Source organism: Tauraco erythrolophus, chromosome 1 (genome assembly GCF_009769465.1).
Source record: "Tauraco erythrolophus isolate bTauEry1 chromosome 1, bTauEry1.pri, whole genome shotgun sequence".
Lineage (NCBI taxonomy): Eukaryota > Metazoa > Chordata > Aves > Musophagiformes > Musophagidae > Tauraco > Tauraco erythrolophus.
In genome coordinates, this window is record NC_141465.1 from 129986051 (window position 1) to 130004299 (window position 18249).

Consider the following 18249-nt stretch of genomic DNA (forward strand, 5'->3'; position numbering starts at 1 on the left):
TTTATGATGGGGTGACAACATCGGTGGACAAGGGTCGACCAATGGATGTCATCTACCTGGACTTGTGCAAAGCTTTTGACACTGTCCCGCACGACATTCTTCTCTCTAAACTAGAGAGTCATGGGTTTGATGGCTGGACCACTCGGTGGATAAGGAATTGGCTCAATGGCCGTACTCAGAGAGTAGTGGTCAACGGCTCGATGTCCATGTGGAGACCGGTCACGAGTGGCGTCCCTCAGGGGTCTGTGTTGGGCCCGGCCCTCTTCAACATCTTTGTCGGTGACGTGGACAGTGGCATGGAGTACACCCTCAGCAAGTTCGCCGATGACACCAAGCTGTGTGGTGCCGTTGACACGCTGGAAGGGAGGGATGCCATCCAGAGGGACCTCGACAGGCTGGAGAGGTGGGCCCGTACCAACCTCATGAAGTTTAACCAGGCCAAGTGCAAGGTCCTACATCTGGGTCATGGCAATCCCAGGCACAAATACAGACTGGGCGGAGAATGGATTGTGAGCAGCCCTGAGGAGAAGGACTTGGGAGTACTGGTGGACGAGAAGCTCAATATGAGCCGGCAATGTGCTCTTGCGGCCCAGAAGGCCAACCGCGTCCTGGGCTGCATCAAGAGGAGCGTGGCCAGCAGGTCGAGGGAGGTGATTCTCCCCCTCTACTCTGCCCTCGTGAGACCTCACTTGGAGTATTGCGTCCAGTTCTGGAGTCCCCAACATAAGAAGGACATGGACCAGTTGGAGAGGGTCCAGAGGAGGGCCACGAAGATGATAAGAGGGCTGGAGCACCTTTCCTATGAGGACAGGCTGAAAGAGTTGGGGCTGTTCAGCCTGGAGAAGAGGAGGCTCCGGGGTGACCTTATAGCGGTCTTCCAGTACCTCAAGGGGGCCTACAAGAAAGATGGGGAGAGGCTGTTCAGGAGGGCCAGTTGTGATAGGACAAGGGGTAATGGTTTTAAAATAGAGGGAGGTAGATTCAGGTTGGATATTAGGAAAAAATTTTTTACCATGAGAGTTGTAGAACACTGGAACAGGTTGCCCAGAGAGGTGGTGGATGCTCCATCCCTGGAGACGTTCAAGGCCCAGTTGGATGAGGCCCTGAGCAACCTGATCTAGTTGGAGATATCCCTGTTCCTTGCAGGGGGGTTGGACTAGATGACCTTTGAAGGTCCCTTCCAGCCCTAACGATTCTATGATTCTATGATTCTATGATTCTAAGACTGGCAGCTCAAGTAATCTAGACCACCACGTTTACTCATAATTTCCATTTCCATTTAACTCTTCATTTGATTTCAAATTCTCAGATCTGTAAATGAAGGGCTTACAGTGGTAGAAAATTTATCTCATACAAGCTTGCAATAGGGATGTATGACAAGCTCAAGACAAATGTTTCATGCATCAGATTACATGATTTGCATTAGTAGGTTCTAATAAAATCAAGCCTTTGATCACTTAGTTTGACAGTTTCAAATGCACAAAACTGGTTATTGGATAAAGTTCAGGTCACAGTTTTTAAAACAGATACTTTTGCTTTTTTTTTTTTTTTTTAGCAAAGAAAGTTCATCTGTAAAACATTCTGAGTTATTCGGCCTTATTTCTCCTTTCGTCAGACGACTGTCTCAAGTAAAGACAGTAGCGGACTGAACCCCAAATTTGCCCTCTTCCAGCAGAGTAAATATGCTGAACCAAGCAACTCTTTACCAGCATAAGGTTATATACTGATTTGTCTTATAGAAATAGCCAACCTCTACGTACTCAACCAAGAGACAGTCTAATTTAGGAGTGTCTCTGAACCGTGCTCTGCAAGTCTGTGAGGATACATATTTCTCTCCAGTCCTAAGAACTTTGGCCTAACTTGCACTTAGAATGTCACATGCACCTGTATTTAAAATTAGAAAAAAAAGATAAAAAAAGCACACAGATGTAAACCCATTGTTTTCAATAAGTAATATTCCAGCCCATTCAATCACATCAAATACAAGAAATTCTGGGATTATTTGTGCGATACCTCTTAACTTCCTACAAATGCCTGCAGGACAGTGTCATGTGGAGCACTGTTCCAAAGCTGTGTTTTACTTTAAATGTTTGCTTCACAAACCAAATGGTAAATGATAGGGCTTCATGCTATTCTGTCTTAGCATTAGCTTTAAAAAGTTAAAATATATTTATTTGTAGCCATCTAAGAATATATTGCAATAGCCTGTTTCCTTACATTGGCATAGATCATGCACTAAAACCAGTCCCACTAGAAAGAAAAATGTTGATGCCAAAGGCCTAAGTTCTCATGTACTCTTAAAAGTAGGAATTAGATCAGTTTTGAGTTCTTCAGACCACTGTTACTGAAAAGCCAAAGACAGTTGCTTGGATAACAAATTCTTTGGATTATTTAACCAGAATATCAGATGCCTGATTATGTTTGTAGTTAGAAGGCAATCTGTTTTATGAGATCTGAAAATTCATAGAACAGCGGAAACAACAAAAAATATCCCATATATTGATTTTTCATAAACAGTCCCTTTGCATGAACTTATTGAGCCTCCACTTACAAAGCCTACTTTTTATCCTGAGTAATTCATTATTTGAAAAAACATCAAACAAAGAATATTTAAAAAGACGAACAAAATTAATTACACCCTATGGAAACAGATGTATATGAAGGACAAATTACACAACACGTACAACTCCAGGGCATAGAGAATTTCTGCTTGTCTATTCAGCTAAACATTAGGCCAGGATAAAAAAATATGTTTTGCTGCAGTTTTTGGGGCCTCTTTGTGCCATATCTCCCAATTAGTTTCTGGGACTGAAATAGCAGTGTGTTTATGTACAACAACTCAATGACCCAAGTTTTACTTTCACAGGTTTTTTAATACTAACTAATTCTGAAGTCATAGTTCTCAAATACCCCACGACTGCACAGATACTGTAAGATTTTATGTACAGTTGCCATTTAAAGTCCTATTTCTTCAGATAACCTGACAGATAATATAGATAGATAATATAATAATACAGATAATCACTTGAATAGGTAATATAATACTTGACTTTTCAAACCTGCATCTTTGGTGAATTTGCTGGTGTTGCCTGCTCTAAGACAGTAACAAAACTCAGTCCACCTCTTTCTCTAGAGGTTTCCTCATGTTTAAGAATACAAGCTACTCTATGGATTTAGATGTGGTTCAATCTTAGCCTTGCTGCAGATTAGCGTTGCATTTCTGTGAAACACAGTCAACACGAAACCAAGAAAGCAAGAGAAAAGGAACATTAATCAGTTAACATTATATATCCTCTACTCAGTAAACAGTAGGCACCCATTGCACAGGGAATTTATTAACAATTTCCATTCCCATTTCTTTCTTTTTCATATTGTTCAGATTAACTCTTCCCCATAGAGTGTGTCTCTATAGGACCTTTTAACTTAGTCTCTGTAGTTAATCATCAATGCCTCCTTTTTGACTTCTGCCCCAATATAACCAGTGTCAGTCTCTCTCTCATACCAAGTCATCCCCTTTACCAACAGACATACAGATTGAAGAAAAAAAGGTTAGCAGTGCTATTAGAAAGTTGAACAAAGCAGAAAGGTTTCATTCTTTAAGATCAAATACTTATTCAAAAAATACCTCTCTCCCAGTAGCTAAAGAAGGCGAGTGCTGACATTCACAGAACAACTTTGGAATTTACTTAGAAATTACGTAATTTAAACTGCTGAATTACTAGGAAGGGCAGCAGATAGTAAATCCTCAAAAGATTTAAAAAAATATCTCGACTCAGAACTCAAGAAGTCAACTGGTTGTTTCAAAAGTCATAGGAAGGGTTTTATACTCTGCAAAAGTAAAATTTCTACCTGCTGATACCAGACTCTCCAAATTACAGTTCTCCTTTCCTTCTGTTACACTGGGGAAGAGTGAGTAAGATTTAGCCATTTATTATAGATCTAGCTATTTTCCTCATTACTGCTTGAAATAGCCTTCTGAAAGCGCTGTTTAATTCATCTGCAGAAGAAATGAAAAATAGTTATTGCCAGAAGTATGAGAACCTAGAAAATGTGTGGTTAGCATTTAACCCATGACTTTCTGGCCAGTGCACCACCTCTTGGCCTACAGAGCACAACCTACCTCCTTCACAGTGGAAAGAACTTTTTTCCCCATAAGGTTGTGTTGCAGAGGTAAAAATAGTGTTAAATTCTTCAGAATGGACAGGGAACAAGTTTTATCCCTTTTGTCCCAAAGCATCTGATACACTAAGGTCATGTGAAAATGCCCTTGTGGCTACTTTCAATATGGACCCCTTGTGTAAGTGAACACTCACTTTTTTTGCACGTGTTACAAGGGCACAGAGCTTTCCCAAAAAGGAGAGTGAAACTGGATCTTGTTCAAATTCAGTTTCTCACCGAGTTCCCAAGAGTGGCACTTGAAATCTGACAGAGAAACATCACACAAAGGTACTTCTTTATCAACTTTTTTTGGAGAAACTAATTAAAAGCTGTCAGTAGTTGGTGCTGTCTTAGTATTTTTTGTGCCTCTTCTATCCAACTTCACCTATTTTTATTTTTTCCTACTTAAATTGGAAGCTATTTGGGAGAGGGTCTGTCATTTCATTAAGTGTTCCTATGGCACTATTGCCTTACACTCTAGTTCCCAGAAAAGTTTCAAAGTTAACAGAAAAAAAGCAGCTTAGCACTGTTGGAGTAAAAATGAAACCGAGGAAAGGAAAAGTTGAATTAAACATGAAGAGTGACAGAAGAGTGGCTAGGAAACAGTGGTTGGGATTTTTCAGTGTGGATGCCTACAATGTTTAGTTCTCAATCTGTAATTTCTCTCTTCAAAATCAATCCCTAATTAATGTCAGTGAAAGTCAGAGAATCATAGAATTATAGAATTACCATTTGAGCTGGAATTCACCTGTGTCATGTAGTCAACTTCTCAAAGCAGAACTAACTTCAAAGTTAAAGCAGGTGGCTCAGGGACTACATTATTTTAGAAATAATTTCAGGCCCTTATTATTTTAGAAACTTTTGAAGGGAGCTTTGAAAATTTGAGATCGAGAAATTCTGCTGAGTGTAAGCAGAAGGACAATTTAAGCTAAGAAAAGGGTAATTCTTTTGACAGAACTTCTGACCAAAATGGAAGAATGTGATCATTGGAAATTTAGTTCCATGAGTTGAATTGCGTATTTCTGAAGAGATAGAGGCCTTCAGAGGTCCCTAGAAGGGGCAGAAACCCTTTGAATATGGGACAGAAATGAAGAATGAGCTGTATTTTGCTTGCATCTGTAAGGTTATAAATATGTAACTGTGAGAAGCTTTATCCATCAAAACAAAACCTGCAATTTTCAAATACCTATGGCCAAAGTGAGCTATAACTGTTCTTAGATAAGTAGAATATATTACAATTATATGCATGTGTGGGAAGATCCAAGCCAATTCATTCAATGATAATTAAAACCTGCAGCAGTACTGAAGGCTTATGTAGTAAAGAAGCTGTATTCTCTCTCTCAACAATATACTCTGCCTTGTAGATAACGAAACTATAGTAAAAGTATAATTTTCTTAATTCTCTGGGTTTTCTCTGTTTTAATTCAACAACTGAAAAACTTTCTAATTTTATTAAATGGAGTTGGAATAAAGACCGTGTTTGGCTCACATCCAGGATACTGAACATGAAAAGGTATCTTAATTGTCTGTGTTTCAGGGATGCAACTGCTTCTTGATGTCTAAAATTTCTACAGGCTTTAGCTACAGATTAAACTAAACTCAGACATTTCTCATTTGTAATGCAATCAGTAACGATGTTATCCTGTAAGCAAGAACAACCATTTTTTCCCAACAAAATACAAGTGCTGCTTTCTTGTTATTGAGGGTTGGGTGCAAAAGGCATTGTAGAAAAAAGTCTCCCATGGTAGAAGCTAAGGCCAGGCGAGTTAATGAGTTTGCTGTTTATTTTAACCTGTTTCTTTTTGCTCTCTAAAATTCTCCACATTGTCTAGTAATTCCTATATCTCTTTTCAGTACTTCACTGAATAAAAAGTCTGAATAAAATTGGTTTTTTATCCGGAGTCTAACAGAAAAAAAATATTTAAACCAAACATTTTCTTTTCAGAGAGACACACTTGCTTGATGTTACGGAAAGTTCTACGTTTTCCTATTGCGCCAAGAAAGAAAAAAGCACAATTTGATATGAGTATCTATGAAACACAACTCTGTACTGTAAAGATATAATTTTATCATGATCACTTTTATCCTGGAAAATACTTTTTAAATAACATACAAAAAGCATTCCACTTGTAGCTGTTAACTTCCTATATAAACAATCAACAGGCTTTGGGCTATCTACAGAAAGAGCGTGCATTACCGATAAAAGTAAAGACGCTGTTTATGTAGCTCATACTTCACAATTTCGTTGTGCTTTTCTGAATTGGCAAAGATTTGCAAGCATGAAGCAAAGAGAAAAATAATTTCAATCACTTGGAGATTGAATAAATCACAAAATTAAGTAGAACAACTTACTGAGGCAGCAGGCATCAATGTAAAGTAAAGGTACATAGGAGTACACTATAAGATATAACATATTTATTTTCAGAAAGATTTTTCCATTGCAATAACTATTTTACCTTAAGCTACAAGTTGAATTATGACTAATTTCTGAATTTACGCTCAAAGCTAAAAGAATTACATCAATCATTCCAAAGGTCAGGGATAGCCCAACTTTCTAACTTTAATAAATAACATTTTAAAGTATTTAATCAGGATGTTGTCTCCAGAAGCAATCAAAGCACTCATGTTTCTTAAGGAAAATTACTCTTACCAACAAAATTTTTAAAAGATCTGAAAAGGTTGTGAATTCAGATTATGACTTCAGGCTTCTGAATTTTCAGAAGCTGAATGTCTCAACTCCTTACTTTTGTGTAATGATGACATCACCCAATAATTTAAAGATTGTCCAATAACTTGCAAGATTACAAAGATTGCTGCTTTTTTGATTCTTTCACCTCGGAAGCTTTAGGTTAGTCTTTCAAAGTTGGGAAGCACTTGTAGCTCTCATGATAGCTAGCTGCTTATCAACTTTATACCTAAGCGATCAAGAAATTATAGATTTTTCAAGTAAACAGGTTATAATGGAGCTAAGGGCGCTTAAGCACCATCAGAGTAAACTGATATTAAAAAACTAAATAAAAATAAAAAAATGTTATGTCTGTCATGAGGGCAAAAGAAACCTCTCAAGGAAGTTAACAACAGTCTGATATAACTTGACAACATAAGCTTCTTTATGTAAGAATGGGAATGCAGAGGGTCTACAATTAATGTCTGGAAACTCTTCAGTTTTACTGGCTAGAGATGAGAAATAAATTTCCTCTTCCTTAAAACTTCTTTACACTGATGTAAGCCATCTTTCATCCAAGTTACCAATATACATCTCACTGTTTCCATGAGGCAGATAGTGTAGGGACCACAGGACATAGGAACAGACACAGAATCATAGAATCATAGAATGGTTAGGGCTGGAAGGGACCTTCGAAGGTCATCTAGTCCAACCCCCCTGCAAGGAACAGGGATATCTCCAACTAGATCAGGTTGCTCAGGGCCTCGTCCAACATGGCCTTGAATGTCTCCAGGGATGGAGCATCCACCACCTCTCTGGGCAACCTGTTCCAGTGTTCTACAACTCTCATGGTAAAAAATTTTTTCCTAATATCCAACCTGAATCTACCTCCCTCTATTTTAAAACCATTACCCCTTGTCCTATCACAACAGGCCCTCCTGAACAGCCTCTCCCCATCTTTCTTGTAGGCCCCCTTGAGGTACTGGAAGACCGCTATAAGGTCACTCCGGGGCCTCCTCTTCTCCAGGCTGAAGAGCCCCAACTCTTTCAGCCTGTCCTCATAGGAAAGGTGCTCCAGCCCTCTTATCATCTTCGTGGCCCTCCTCTGGACCCTCTCCAACTGGTCCATGTCCTTCTGATGTTGGGGGCTCCAGAACTGGACGCAGTACTCCAGGTGAGGTCTCACAAGGGCAGAGTAGAGGGGGAGAATCACCTCTCTCGACCTGCTGGCCACGCTCCTCTTGATGCAGCCCAGGATGCGGTTGGCCTTCTGGGTCGCAAGACAACATGGTCTCCTCCAAAAGGAAATATGGAGCATAGAATCACAGAATGGTTGGAAGGGACTTCAGAGATCATCTAGTTCCATCCCCTCTGCCATGGGCAGGGACACCCTCCACTACAGCCTCCACTGTATATTCAGCAGTGCAGTGAGGTTGGGGGTTTACTCCAGAAACCAGGGTTAGTGGATGGTCAGGACCTCACATTTGCTCTTCTCTGGAGGCTATGGGAATTTAAGCTGGCACAAATATTCAGCATTTTTGGCTTTGTTTCTCAAGAGTGCAGGAAGTGCCTTCAGCAACTGCACAGCTAAACAGGTATCTCTTGTGCCTCTCAAAACTTACATGGTTTTGTACAGAAGGGACTGTGAAACTAAAGCCACCGTCAGCTCAGACAGTAATATCTGAGCTACCAGCCTCAATAGCAAATCTTTACCTAATGTGATTTAAAATAACTGAACTAAAACCCTCTAGTTTTTAAAGTTTATATAATGGAAATGACAACTGACCCAGCACCACAGAGTACAATTATAATTAACAGGAGACTTTTCTGAAAAATGTCTGTAGTGCCTTGGGGAACAATGTAGGTCACAGCATCAATTAAAAGCAGAACAACCTCTTCATTGCCTCTGTAACATTTAACCCTAAATCATTTTGTTGCTTTAAATTAAACAACCCATGCTGCATTACCTCACAGAAGTGAAAAAATCAAGAATAACTAGTTTAAAAACTCATTTCAAGTTCCAACACTCACTTTACCCCCTACAACATGGGCAAGCAACACAGAATACTGATGTTACCCCTATTTTCCTCAGCTTTGTTGAGCAAAACTACTATCTGTATATTCAGTTTTCCTTTACATTATGTAGATATTAATGTTAGACCCCAGCAGGAAAGTATGTGAGAGTTACTTAATTGAGGATTAAACCCAGCAGTTACCTTTGCTGCTGATTGCAAAGGAGATGTAAGATTGTTTAAGACTCTAGGCTTCAGTTTTGGTAACTGGAAGCTCTAGTGAACACTCTTCTATGCAGGAAAGTGGAATATAGAAATAAATAACTTCAGATAAAATGTGTCTGCAGAGGCCACTACAGACAGTTTACCTAATTACTTTTCTAATAATATAAGAAATATCAATGATGACGGTTAACAGAAGCCACCCAATAATTTAAAGACTTACACTTTGAAAGAATTGCCCACAAATAATGCCCATTTTTAATATCAATAAATTCCTGCTACTTAACAACAAAGACAATTTTCAGTACCATTCAAGCTAGAAGAAAGACCTTTGGTAATACAGCCTATCAAACGTTGCCTACGTTTGTTCATCTACATATAGTGGACAACATCTTGGATTCATTTAAGCTTTTCAAGTTTTATCGTTTGCTTGAATGGGAGAGGAAGTAAACTCTTCCGCTCAGCTTGTGAGATTGGAAGGTCAACTACGTAGCAGTGGTAAGCTGGACTGCCTGAGCAGTATCTGAAAAATGCCATGAGAGAGACCACAAGGGAACATCAACTGACACCATAAGAAAAGGGAAAATAAATTTATAAAGTGCACCTCCAACTCTTCTACTATTCATAAGTAATCATAAATAATGAAAAGGTACTGTAGGCAAAATTAGACCTTCTGACATCCATGCAATATTTTCAGCACAAAAATTCTTCACTGAGAAATGAGTGTGTTGATAATTCTATAGGGGTATATAGGCAAGAGGAAAGACTAATTTCTGAAAACTTAGCAGGGGAAAAAGCTAAACAGCTATGTGAGTTAATAGATATGTCCCTAAGTACACAAAGGAAGTAGGTGTGTACATCAGAGAAATTCCACTTTAATACAATCAGGTTTTGAGATTCGAACTCTTCCTATGTTCTCTGCTGCACTTTTCACACTACAACAAGGAGTATAGGAGCTCAGTTCCCCTTCTTCCACTTGAAAAATTCAGATTATGCACAAAAGTTTATCTTCTGACTAGCCTTATATCCATTGCTATAACATCTCCTTGCAGGAGATGTTATACAACAACCCCCTTGCAGGGGGGTTGGACTAGATGACCTTTGAAGGTCTCTTCCAGCCCTAACCATTCTATGATTCTATGATTCTATGATCTCAGTGTCAGAGTTAAGGACTGGAATTCCACTGGAGTGGCCGAGCTGCTGAGAATTTACAATCTGAGTGTAAAATAAGAGACAACAGACATAATTCATTGCTCAACAGTTCTCCGCAGGATTTGGTCAAAGTCTTAGACCCCTCATTACCTAGCTGTTGAATTTTGTTTAGACACTGATAGATTTCGCTAGTGAATAGAATAAAAAGTATGAAGATGGTCTTTACAGAAAAGTTCACAATTGAGCAGTGGACCCTTCCATCCTTGCCTCAATGGAGAGGAGAGTCACTTTCTCCCAGTGAATGACATAGGGTAAGTAGGATGGGAATAAGCGAAGGTAGTTCATTTTAGGTGCGAGTCAAAGCAGGGAGCCAGAAAAGAAATTGCATAACAAGGTGTAGTGGGGGTCTGGAAGAAAGCTAATTTTAATTATACTTTCTCTAGGAGTTGATCAGAGCACCTATAGACTTGTAGACTAGGGGGCCTCAGTTTCTTCTTACCTCTAAATGTTCTAGAATATCATTGCATGAGAACATACCATTCACTGCTCTGAGAGTATGTGTAATGATTGTACAATAATGAATGTTATATGTAAAACAGATAGAAAAAGTCTAAAGCCTTTTCAGGCAGTATGAAGCTTCTCAAAGCACTTTTCGAAAGACAGGAAAATGTTTTCTCTCTATTACAAATAAAAAACCACAGAGACAAAGAGATTAAAGCAAGCTGCCAAAGATGATTCAAGAGACTAGCTGCAAAGCCGGGAATTGAAATAACATATCTTAAGTCTAGAAACTCATTTTAAAGACCACCCTATCTTCAACCAGTTACACAAAATACCACTGAGCTGTAGTAGATAGCAGACAGTCACACAGCACTGAAACAACATCGAACCCCCTCAACAAAATGTTACTGTTTTAACCAAAATCTAACTACTACAGATTACAAACCAGAAATAAGTGATCTTGGGAGGATTCAAACTTCATCCTCCACATATATGGGTCAGGAGATAGCCGCACTGACCTCTTTATATGATGTGGTGTATTATAGAGTGGTGATTAAAAAAAAAAAAAAAAAAAAAAAGACAAAAAAGACATATCTCCAACAAAAGCACAGTAAAGTGAACTTAAGGACCTCATAATGTATTGTGATTTTTTCTCCATGGGACTTTAATAACAGAAGTATGGATGACAAAGAATACAGGTGTCACATTTTTTGTGAGAAGCCTTTTCAGGTAAGCGGCCAACAGCAACTATTTCTACTGAAATTTCAAAATGTAGCTTTATGTAGCAAGCATTCTAGCATCTACATACAGTGTGATTGACCCACGCTTGCATTAAAGTGCAAGCTGCAAATCTCAGGCCAAGCAAAACGTAAAATGAGAAAACAGTACTAGCCTCTATTCAGCCATGGGAAGGAAGTAAAAAGGAAGTAAATGCTCTCGTTAAACCAAGTAATACAGCACCACATTTCTTCATTTGAGCTAGTGGCAGGAGAAGAAGGTGATAAACTGCATTAGTTATTTGAGTTCAATCTCTCTCAACTATATCATGTAACCCCACATTCCTGTGTTTCTGCTGACCCTGCTGGAGCAGAGAACAGGCACCTAAAAGATTCAGGGTTCAAGGCAGAAGGTGTCATTAGATCATTGAGGTTAGCCTAACGCACCGCAGCTCATGACACTGGCAACAATAACTTGTCTTAAACTAAAGTATGTGTATCTATTTCAGAAAAGCATCTAATGTAGAAAACATAACGAGATTGAGATCTACCACTTCCCTTGATGGTTTGTCCTACATTCTCACTGCTAAAAACGCCTCCCTAGCATTTGTTTGCTTTCACCCTGGTACATAGCCTGATTTTCTCTGGTAATCTGAAGAATCCTCTTACTCTCAGTGTCCCTGCAGGAATACACTGTCATTAAGTCATGTCTCTCTATGGAAGAATTTTTCTCCACTCTAGTCTCTTTTATCTCTCTTTATATATATTTAATATCTTTTTTTTAGTATCTATAAACGTACAGACTCCAAAATGTGGCATGATATTTCCATAACCTCTCTGTCGATCAACATACAAATAAAACCACCTCCTTGTTCTTAACTTTTTTTTTTTTTTTTAAATCTTCTAAATTCACAGTACAAGCCCTGCTGAGTTCTCTATTCTTTCCTCTGGAACCTTCTTAGCGTCACTTATTTCCATTGTAGGGATCCCTTCTGCATAGGTATGGCTGGCATTGCTCTCTTCTGGCTGTGTAATACTTCTCTCCCAGGAAATAATAATTTTTTTTGTGTGGCCTCTGTTTACCAGGCTAGACTGTAACTGGATTACTGGATTGCTCTGACTGTCACATCCTGTTTTTTTTTTTTTTTCTACTTTTTCAATCTTTGTATCATCTGCAAATTTTACCATCCAACAATTCATGTCGACTTTCAAATGATTTACGAAAATATTGAAATACGTCGTCCACATACAATTCTAAATCGTGAAAGACCATCCCTCAAAATTTCCACGTAAGGGTCATTTCTCCTGCTTTAGTACTTTGAGACGTCAGCCAATCAGCCCTTAAGGAACATTATTTTGATAAAGTACACTATTATTTATTTATACCAGATACAATGTAAAATTAAATCAAATGCCTTACAAAAGCATAAACAACACCTAGGACCATTCATCAAGCACATTCACATTCTGAAATGAAGTTTATCTAACATAATTGCTTTGCTTTAAAACTATGCTGACTATCATTAATTTATTCCTACCATTAATTTATTTTTATGCTTACTTTCCTAGCTAAATCCTCGTTAATCTTTCCAATATTTTTTTCCAGGACTGACATATAGCTAACCTACTCCGTAGTATTATTTGAAAAAAAGATAAAAACAATAGCATGATACTCACACTCCATCTCTCTAGAATTTAAAAAATATTCCAACAGATCTCTTCAGCCTCCTTTTTTAAGGCTCTTAAGTGAAAGTTATCAAGTAACAAGCCTTCTGATTGACTTATTTTGTAACTGGCAGATGTTGTTTAACATGCTTTTAAAGATTCGGTGCTGTTTGCATAGTGGGGACACTGGATCTCCTACCACCATATGGGCTCGTTAAGGAGCAAACAGCACTTCCCTCCTACTGTGTGCCACTCAGTATTGAAGAGGTATCAGAGTTTTTGTTCATCTTTGCATGAATATATGGCATGATTAATTAAACAGTGATTGACTAGCTTAATTTCTTCTTCTTTTTGGTGTTACAAAAAGGAGCAAAACTTACTTATGTGCATCCACAATAAACCAAGAAATAAGCTTCATTAAACCTTTCTCAAAATCTTAGGAGGCAGAAATTGAGTGTCCAGATATATACTGTAAGAGTTCTTATCCGTTATAATTTCCACTGAACTCATCCTGGGTTGCCACCTTAAGCACCACATACTTTTGGGTCTTACATTTAGAAAAATTACCTAGACATCGTAAGCCATTATAAATTGATGTCCAGTTGGCAGAGAGCTGTGCAAGGGTCACCCAGAATTGTCATCAGCCCTATTTATCCCAGTGTCTTGTTAACTCTGAAATCAAAGGATAGCAATTTGGACATCAACAATATATCACTTTAGACTGCTTTTACCAGAAATATCCCATTAGTGTGCATTATCCTGATATCTTAAACTGCCTTCTTTTCCTCCTGAGATTGCAAAGGACCCAGCTGGCAAACAACCAAAATATCAAGTTTCTCACACATCTATTATCATAATGGCAGGAGGTCATACACTGAAAACTGAGAAGACAAATGTAACATCGACTAAACCGAAAATTTTTATAACAGAAATTTATGGAGGTTAGCATCCCAGTGCAATAGAGTCACTGGCATTTTTGTTTGATTTGGACTTTGTTTGGTACTACTGGTTTCAATGACAACTGCTCTATTGAAAAATCTCTTTGAATGAAAAAAAAAATAAACAACTTCAGCAATGCTCTTGTCTGTCAGACTCCTCAAGTCTATGATAGCAGCACTATTTAACATACATATACTTAGTCTTGTCCTATAACCCAGGTTGGTCCTGCCTTTTACATCTCAGAAATTGATTGTATCTCTGCAAGGCCAACAGGCAATATAAAGAAATTTCAAAAAGATACAGGTGAAATTTTCCTGATCACATGAGATATCTAAAGTCTGACATTTACATCCAAGTTAGTTGATCAAAAAGAGTGTCTAGACAATGGAGAGAGACAATCATTTTCAGGGCACGATCCACCTCCATCTAGAGGAGACATCTAAAGCAGGTTAGAACTGCATTCAGGAAGAGTCTCTCCATTGACTACCATGGCAATATTGCTGACTTGTTCAGATGCCAAAAATAAGGTGAGGTCAAATTGTTTTCCTAACAGCCCAAGTTGTTTTCAGTTTGATCACTATGTAGCTGTGGCTTCTTATATGTCACAGCATCTCAGTAATTATTGAAGTATTCACACAAACATTTTTTTTAACTCAAAACAGGTGCTTTAGAGTCTAGGGGAGCATTGGGGAGAAAAATTGGCAAAATTATGAAGCAGCAACCCAGAAACTATTTCCTTTCCTCATTTATTTCTCACAGCTAAATTGACTACTCTCACCTGTGCATTAGTCCATTCCATTTCAGGAAAAGGTCCCAGCTGAAGGCCTCTACCTGTGGGATTTTCTTCCTCTTGGCCTTTCTGGAAGTACATAGAGACATCTACTCAGGACACGTTCCAAACTCAGATTTTTCATCGTGTTTGCATATGGTTGTGTGGTTTTGCTTCCCAGGTTGTTTTTTGACGGCTGGGGGGGTCATTTTTGCTATAACTGCTTTGGGAAATAATCTGGCATGCCATCTATTCCCTTCAAACTCTAAATTGGTGTTAATACATGCTGAATTGCCCAGAGGCTTTTAAACAAAAATTAAATGGCTTTATAGTAGATAATATTGAAAATGTGAGTGCATATTATTGATTATAAATATCTATGGAATAGCTAATTATCCTTCAAGGAAGAACAAGCGGGGATATATATTTTACAAGAATTAACACTGCACTACTGTATTTCAGTTTATTTTTAGTATGCAATATCTACCAATCTCAAATAATTATTAGCAAATCAAGCAAAAAGGCTATAAGGAATAAATAAACATTCTCTTGACAGTCCACCTCTTCCTAGCTAAAATTAGAAACAAGCCTGTTGCTTCTAAATTTTAAAACTAACTCTAATTATCACTATGAATTTGTGAAGTTTTAATAGTAGGAGACCATACATTTGCTTTTAATCAACATCAGGCTTCGTATTTTGTGAAATGGAAAATCTGCAATGAATTTAGACTCCTGCCCAGGCATGAGTCAATGCTGTTGTAGAAAACACACGAGTTTTTAACAAACGACAACAATATGGAAGAGCCCTGTCAGTAAAAGAGAGACTTATGTTGCAAGGACTGCAATTTCTGTTAATAGCAAAACTTCCATGTCTGTAGCTATGCATCCAATAGCTTTTATTTTTTACAGAATGTTTAATACCTAAGGTACTCAAAAGCATTTTTACAAAGGCCATACTCATTATGATACTTATGTAATGTTCACCTCACCTTTAGAAACATTTTGTTTCTATATCACTAAAGAATACAACCTTTTAAAAATAAAAAAGACAGAAAAATAACTTTTTCTCTCTCACCTGCAAGATTAAGTCTTTTTTAATAGCAAGCATAAAACCACTAGGCTAGCAAGTCATTCAGGGAAGTCTTAAAACACCGTTGATAATAAAGAACGCCTAGTAGTTGTCAAAAAACTCAGGGTATAACTTTTTTTAATGTTAAGTATAGTCTAAGGAAAAGGGACTTCTGGCTCTGCCTAAAAGGATTACTGCTGTCATATAACAGTGTTCTTAAGAACTGAGGCTTATATTGTTGCTGTCAAACTTCAGGCACTTAGATGTGTCAGCTAGGAATAGAGTCCTTTGAGACATGGGAAACTCCTGAGATTGGTTCAGGGCTTCAATGCACTCCCCTTCAGAGGGATTTGAACAGACTGGATCGTTGGGCTGAGGCCAATGGCATGAGCTTTAATAAGGCCAAGTGCAGGGTCCTTCACTTGGGGTATAAAAACCCCAAGCATCGCTATAGGCTCGGGGAGGAGTGGCTGGAGAGCTGCCTGGCGGAGAAGGACCTGGGGGTGTTGGTTGACTACCGGCTTGATATGAGCCAGCAGTGTGCCCAGGTGGCCAAAAAGGCCAATGGGATACTGGCGTGTATCAAGAATAGTGTGACCAGCAGGAGCAGGGAAGTGATCCTGCCCCTGTACTCGGCACTGGTGAGGCCGCACCTGGAATATTGTGTCCAGTTTTGGGCCCCTCGCTTTAAGAGAGATATTGAGCTCCTGGAGCGAGTCCAAAGAAGGGCGACCAAACTGGTCAAGGGGCTGGAAAATAAAACTTATGAGGAGCGGCTGAGGGAGTTGGGGCTGTTTAGCCTGGAGAAGAGGAGGCTGAGGGGAGACCTGATTACGGCCTATAAATACTTGAGAAGGGATGGTGGAGAGGTAGGGGAAGGGCTCTTTACATTAGTGATGGGTGATAGAACAAGAGGAAATGGGCATAAGCTTAGTCAGGGGAGATTCAGGTTGGATGTTAGGAAGTATTTCTTCTCTGAAAGGGTTGTCAGCCACTGGAATAAGCTGCCCAGGGAGGTGGTTGAGTCCCCATCCCTGGATGTGTTTAAGAATAGGGTGGATGAGCTACTTGAGGATATGGTTTAATGGGGATTAGGGATGGTTGGACTGGATGATCTCTAAGGTCTTTTCCAACCTAGAAATCTATGAATCTATGAATCTATGAGTCACTCTTTGGAGGATGGATTCCCATCTCAGTGAAGTGGGATGAACTGAAGTCTGAATATTCAATCGAGCTCATAAGGACAGGATTTTTAACATGACAAAATCTGGAGTAACTTATTTTACAGTGTAATGAGTGGCTGTGGATTCCCAAACATCAGGACCAAGCCTACCATGAGAGACTGGGATACACTTAATGGACAAGTCCACTGGGTCTGATGCATTCTGACCACACCACGCTTCTGTGTATGGATTTGGTTCTAGAGACTTTTGAAAAGAAATGTGTGGTTTCATAAATACAGATAGAAGAAACGCTCAGAGAGCAGTAAGCACTGCTCTCATGGAGGAAACATCAAATGCAAAAATACAGAGTATTTTTTTCAGAGTACATTGAAGACAGAATTCAGAGAAATCAGCCTAAATTTGCAGCTGTGAAAAAAGCCTCTAACTGCTAGAGTGCTGAACCATTGAAACAAATCCTCTCCAGTCCTACATACTACCACTCCATAGCTTTCATGCACGAGAAGTTTATTCCCTATTAATCTCAGCAATTTTAATTGGGAACTAGATGATTAATAGCCTGCTAAGAGCAAAAGGCACATTCCTCTCTGCTAATTAATACATATATATATATAAAAATATATTTGCTTTTAAATTGAGAATGTACAAATGGCACAAAGTGGATATACAATGTAGTAACCCCCTTTGCACAAATAGGCTTTTGAATAAACTCTACTCAAATACAAGTGAGGCAGTATTTATAAACAGCATTCTTCATAGGCATCGTAGTGTATGTCACGAATGTGAACACCCTACAGGTGAGATTGAGTTGTCTTGTGTCATTAGATGCACTAAGGTATCATGTTTTTCTCCAGCTGCTGCTTCAGAAGGGTATGGGTTTCCCTTTGTCATTTCTAACAGCCACATGCACAACTCAGATCTTGCAGGACATCTAAAATAGCACTAGATGCCTATCTCAGACAATTGAATCTCATCCTAAGATGACAACTTTTTTTTTTTTTAAAGGAGGTTTTCTATTTGCTAATAGACATTGTCATTGATACCGTTTACTATATACTTTAAATATAAAGTTTTGGGGTTTATTGCAAAGAAAATCCAAGTCTTCTGCTCTTTAATTAAAAAAAAAAAAAAAAAAAAAAGAAAAAAGTCACATTTCAAGCTACCTTAAATGTTATGAGCCACCACGACAGTTGTGATCTC

At 38.6% G+C, this 18249-nt stretch overlaps 1 protein-coding gene across 5 annotated transcripts in view; it reads right to left on the bottom strand.

The window, feature by feature from the left end:
* The window catches only part of DLG2 (discs large MAGUK scaffold protein 2), a 1082159-nt gene that overhangs the window by 653629 nt on the left and 410281 nt on the right, over positions 1–18249 (bottom strand). For 2 of the 5 annotated variants that reach the window (XM_086614508.1, XM_086614488.1), the window contains one exon: positions 14809–14889. The exons of the other annotated variants lie outside the window; for them this stretch is intronic. In XM_086614508.1, the coding sequence (XP_086470634.1) occupies positions 14809–14889 (81 nt within the window). The remainder of the gene's footprint in view (positions 1–14808; positions 14890–18249) is intronic. 5 annotated transcript variants of the gene reach the window in all.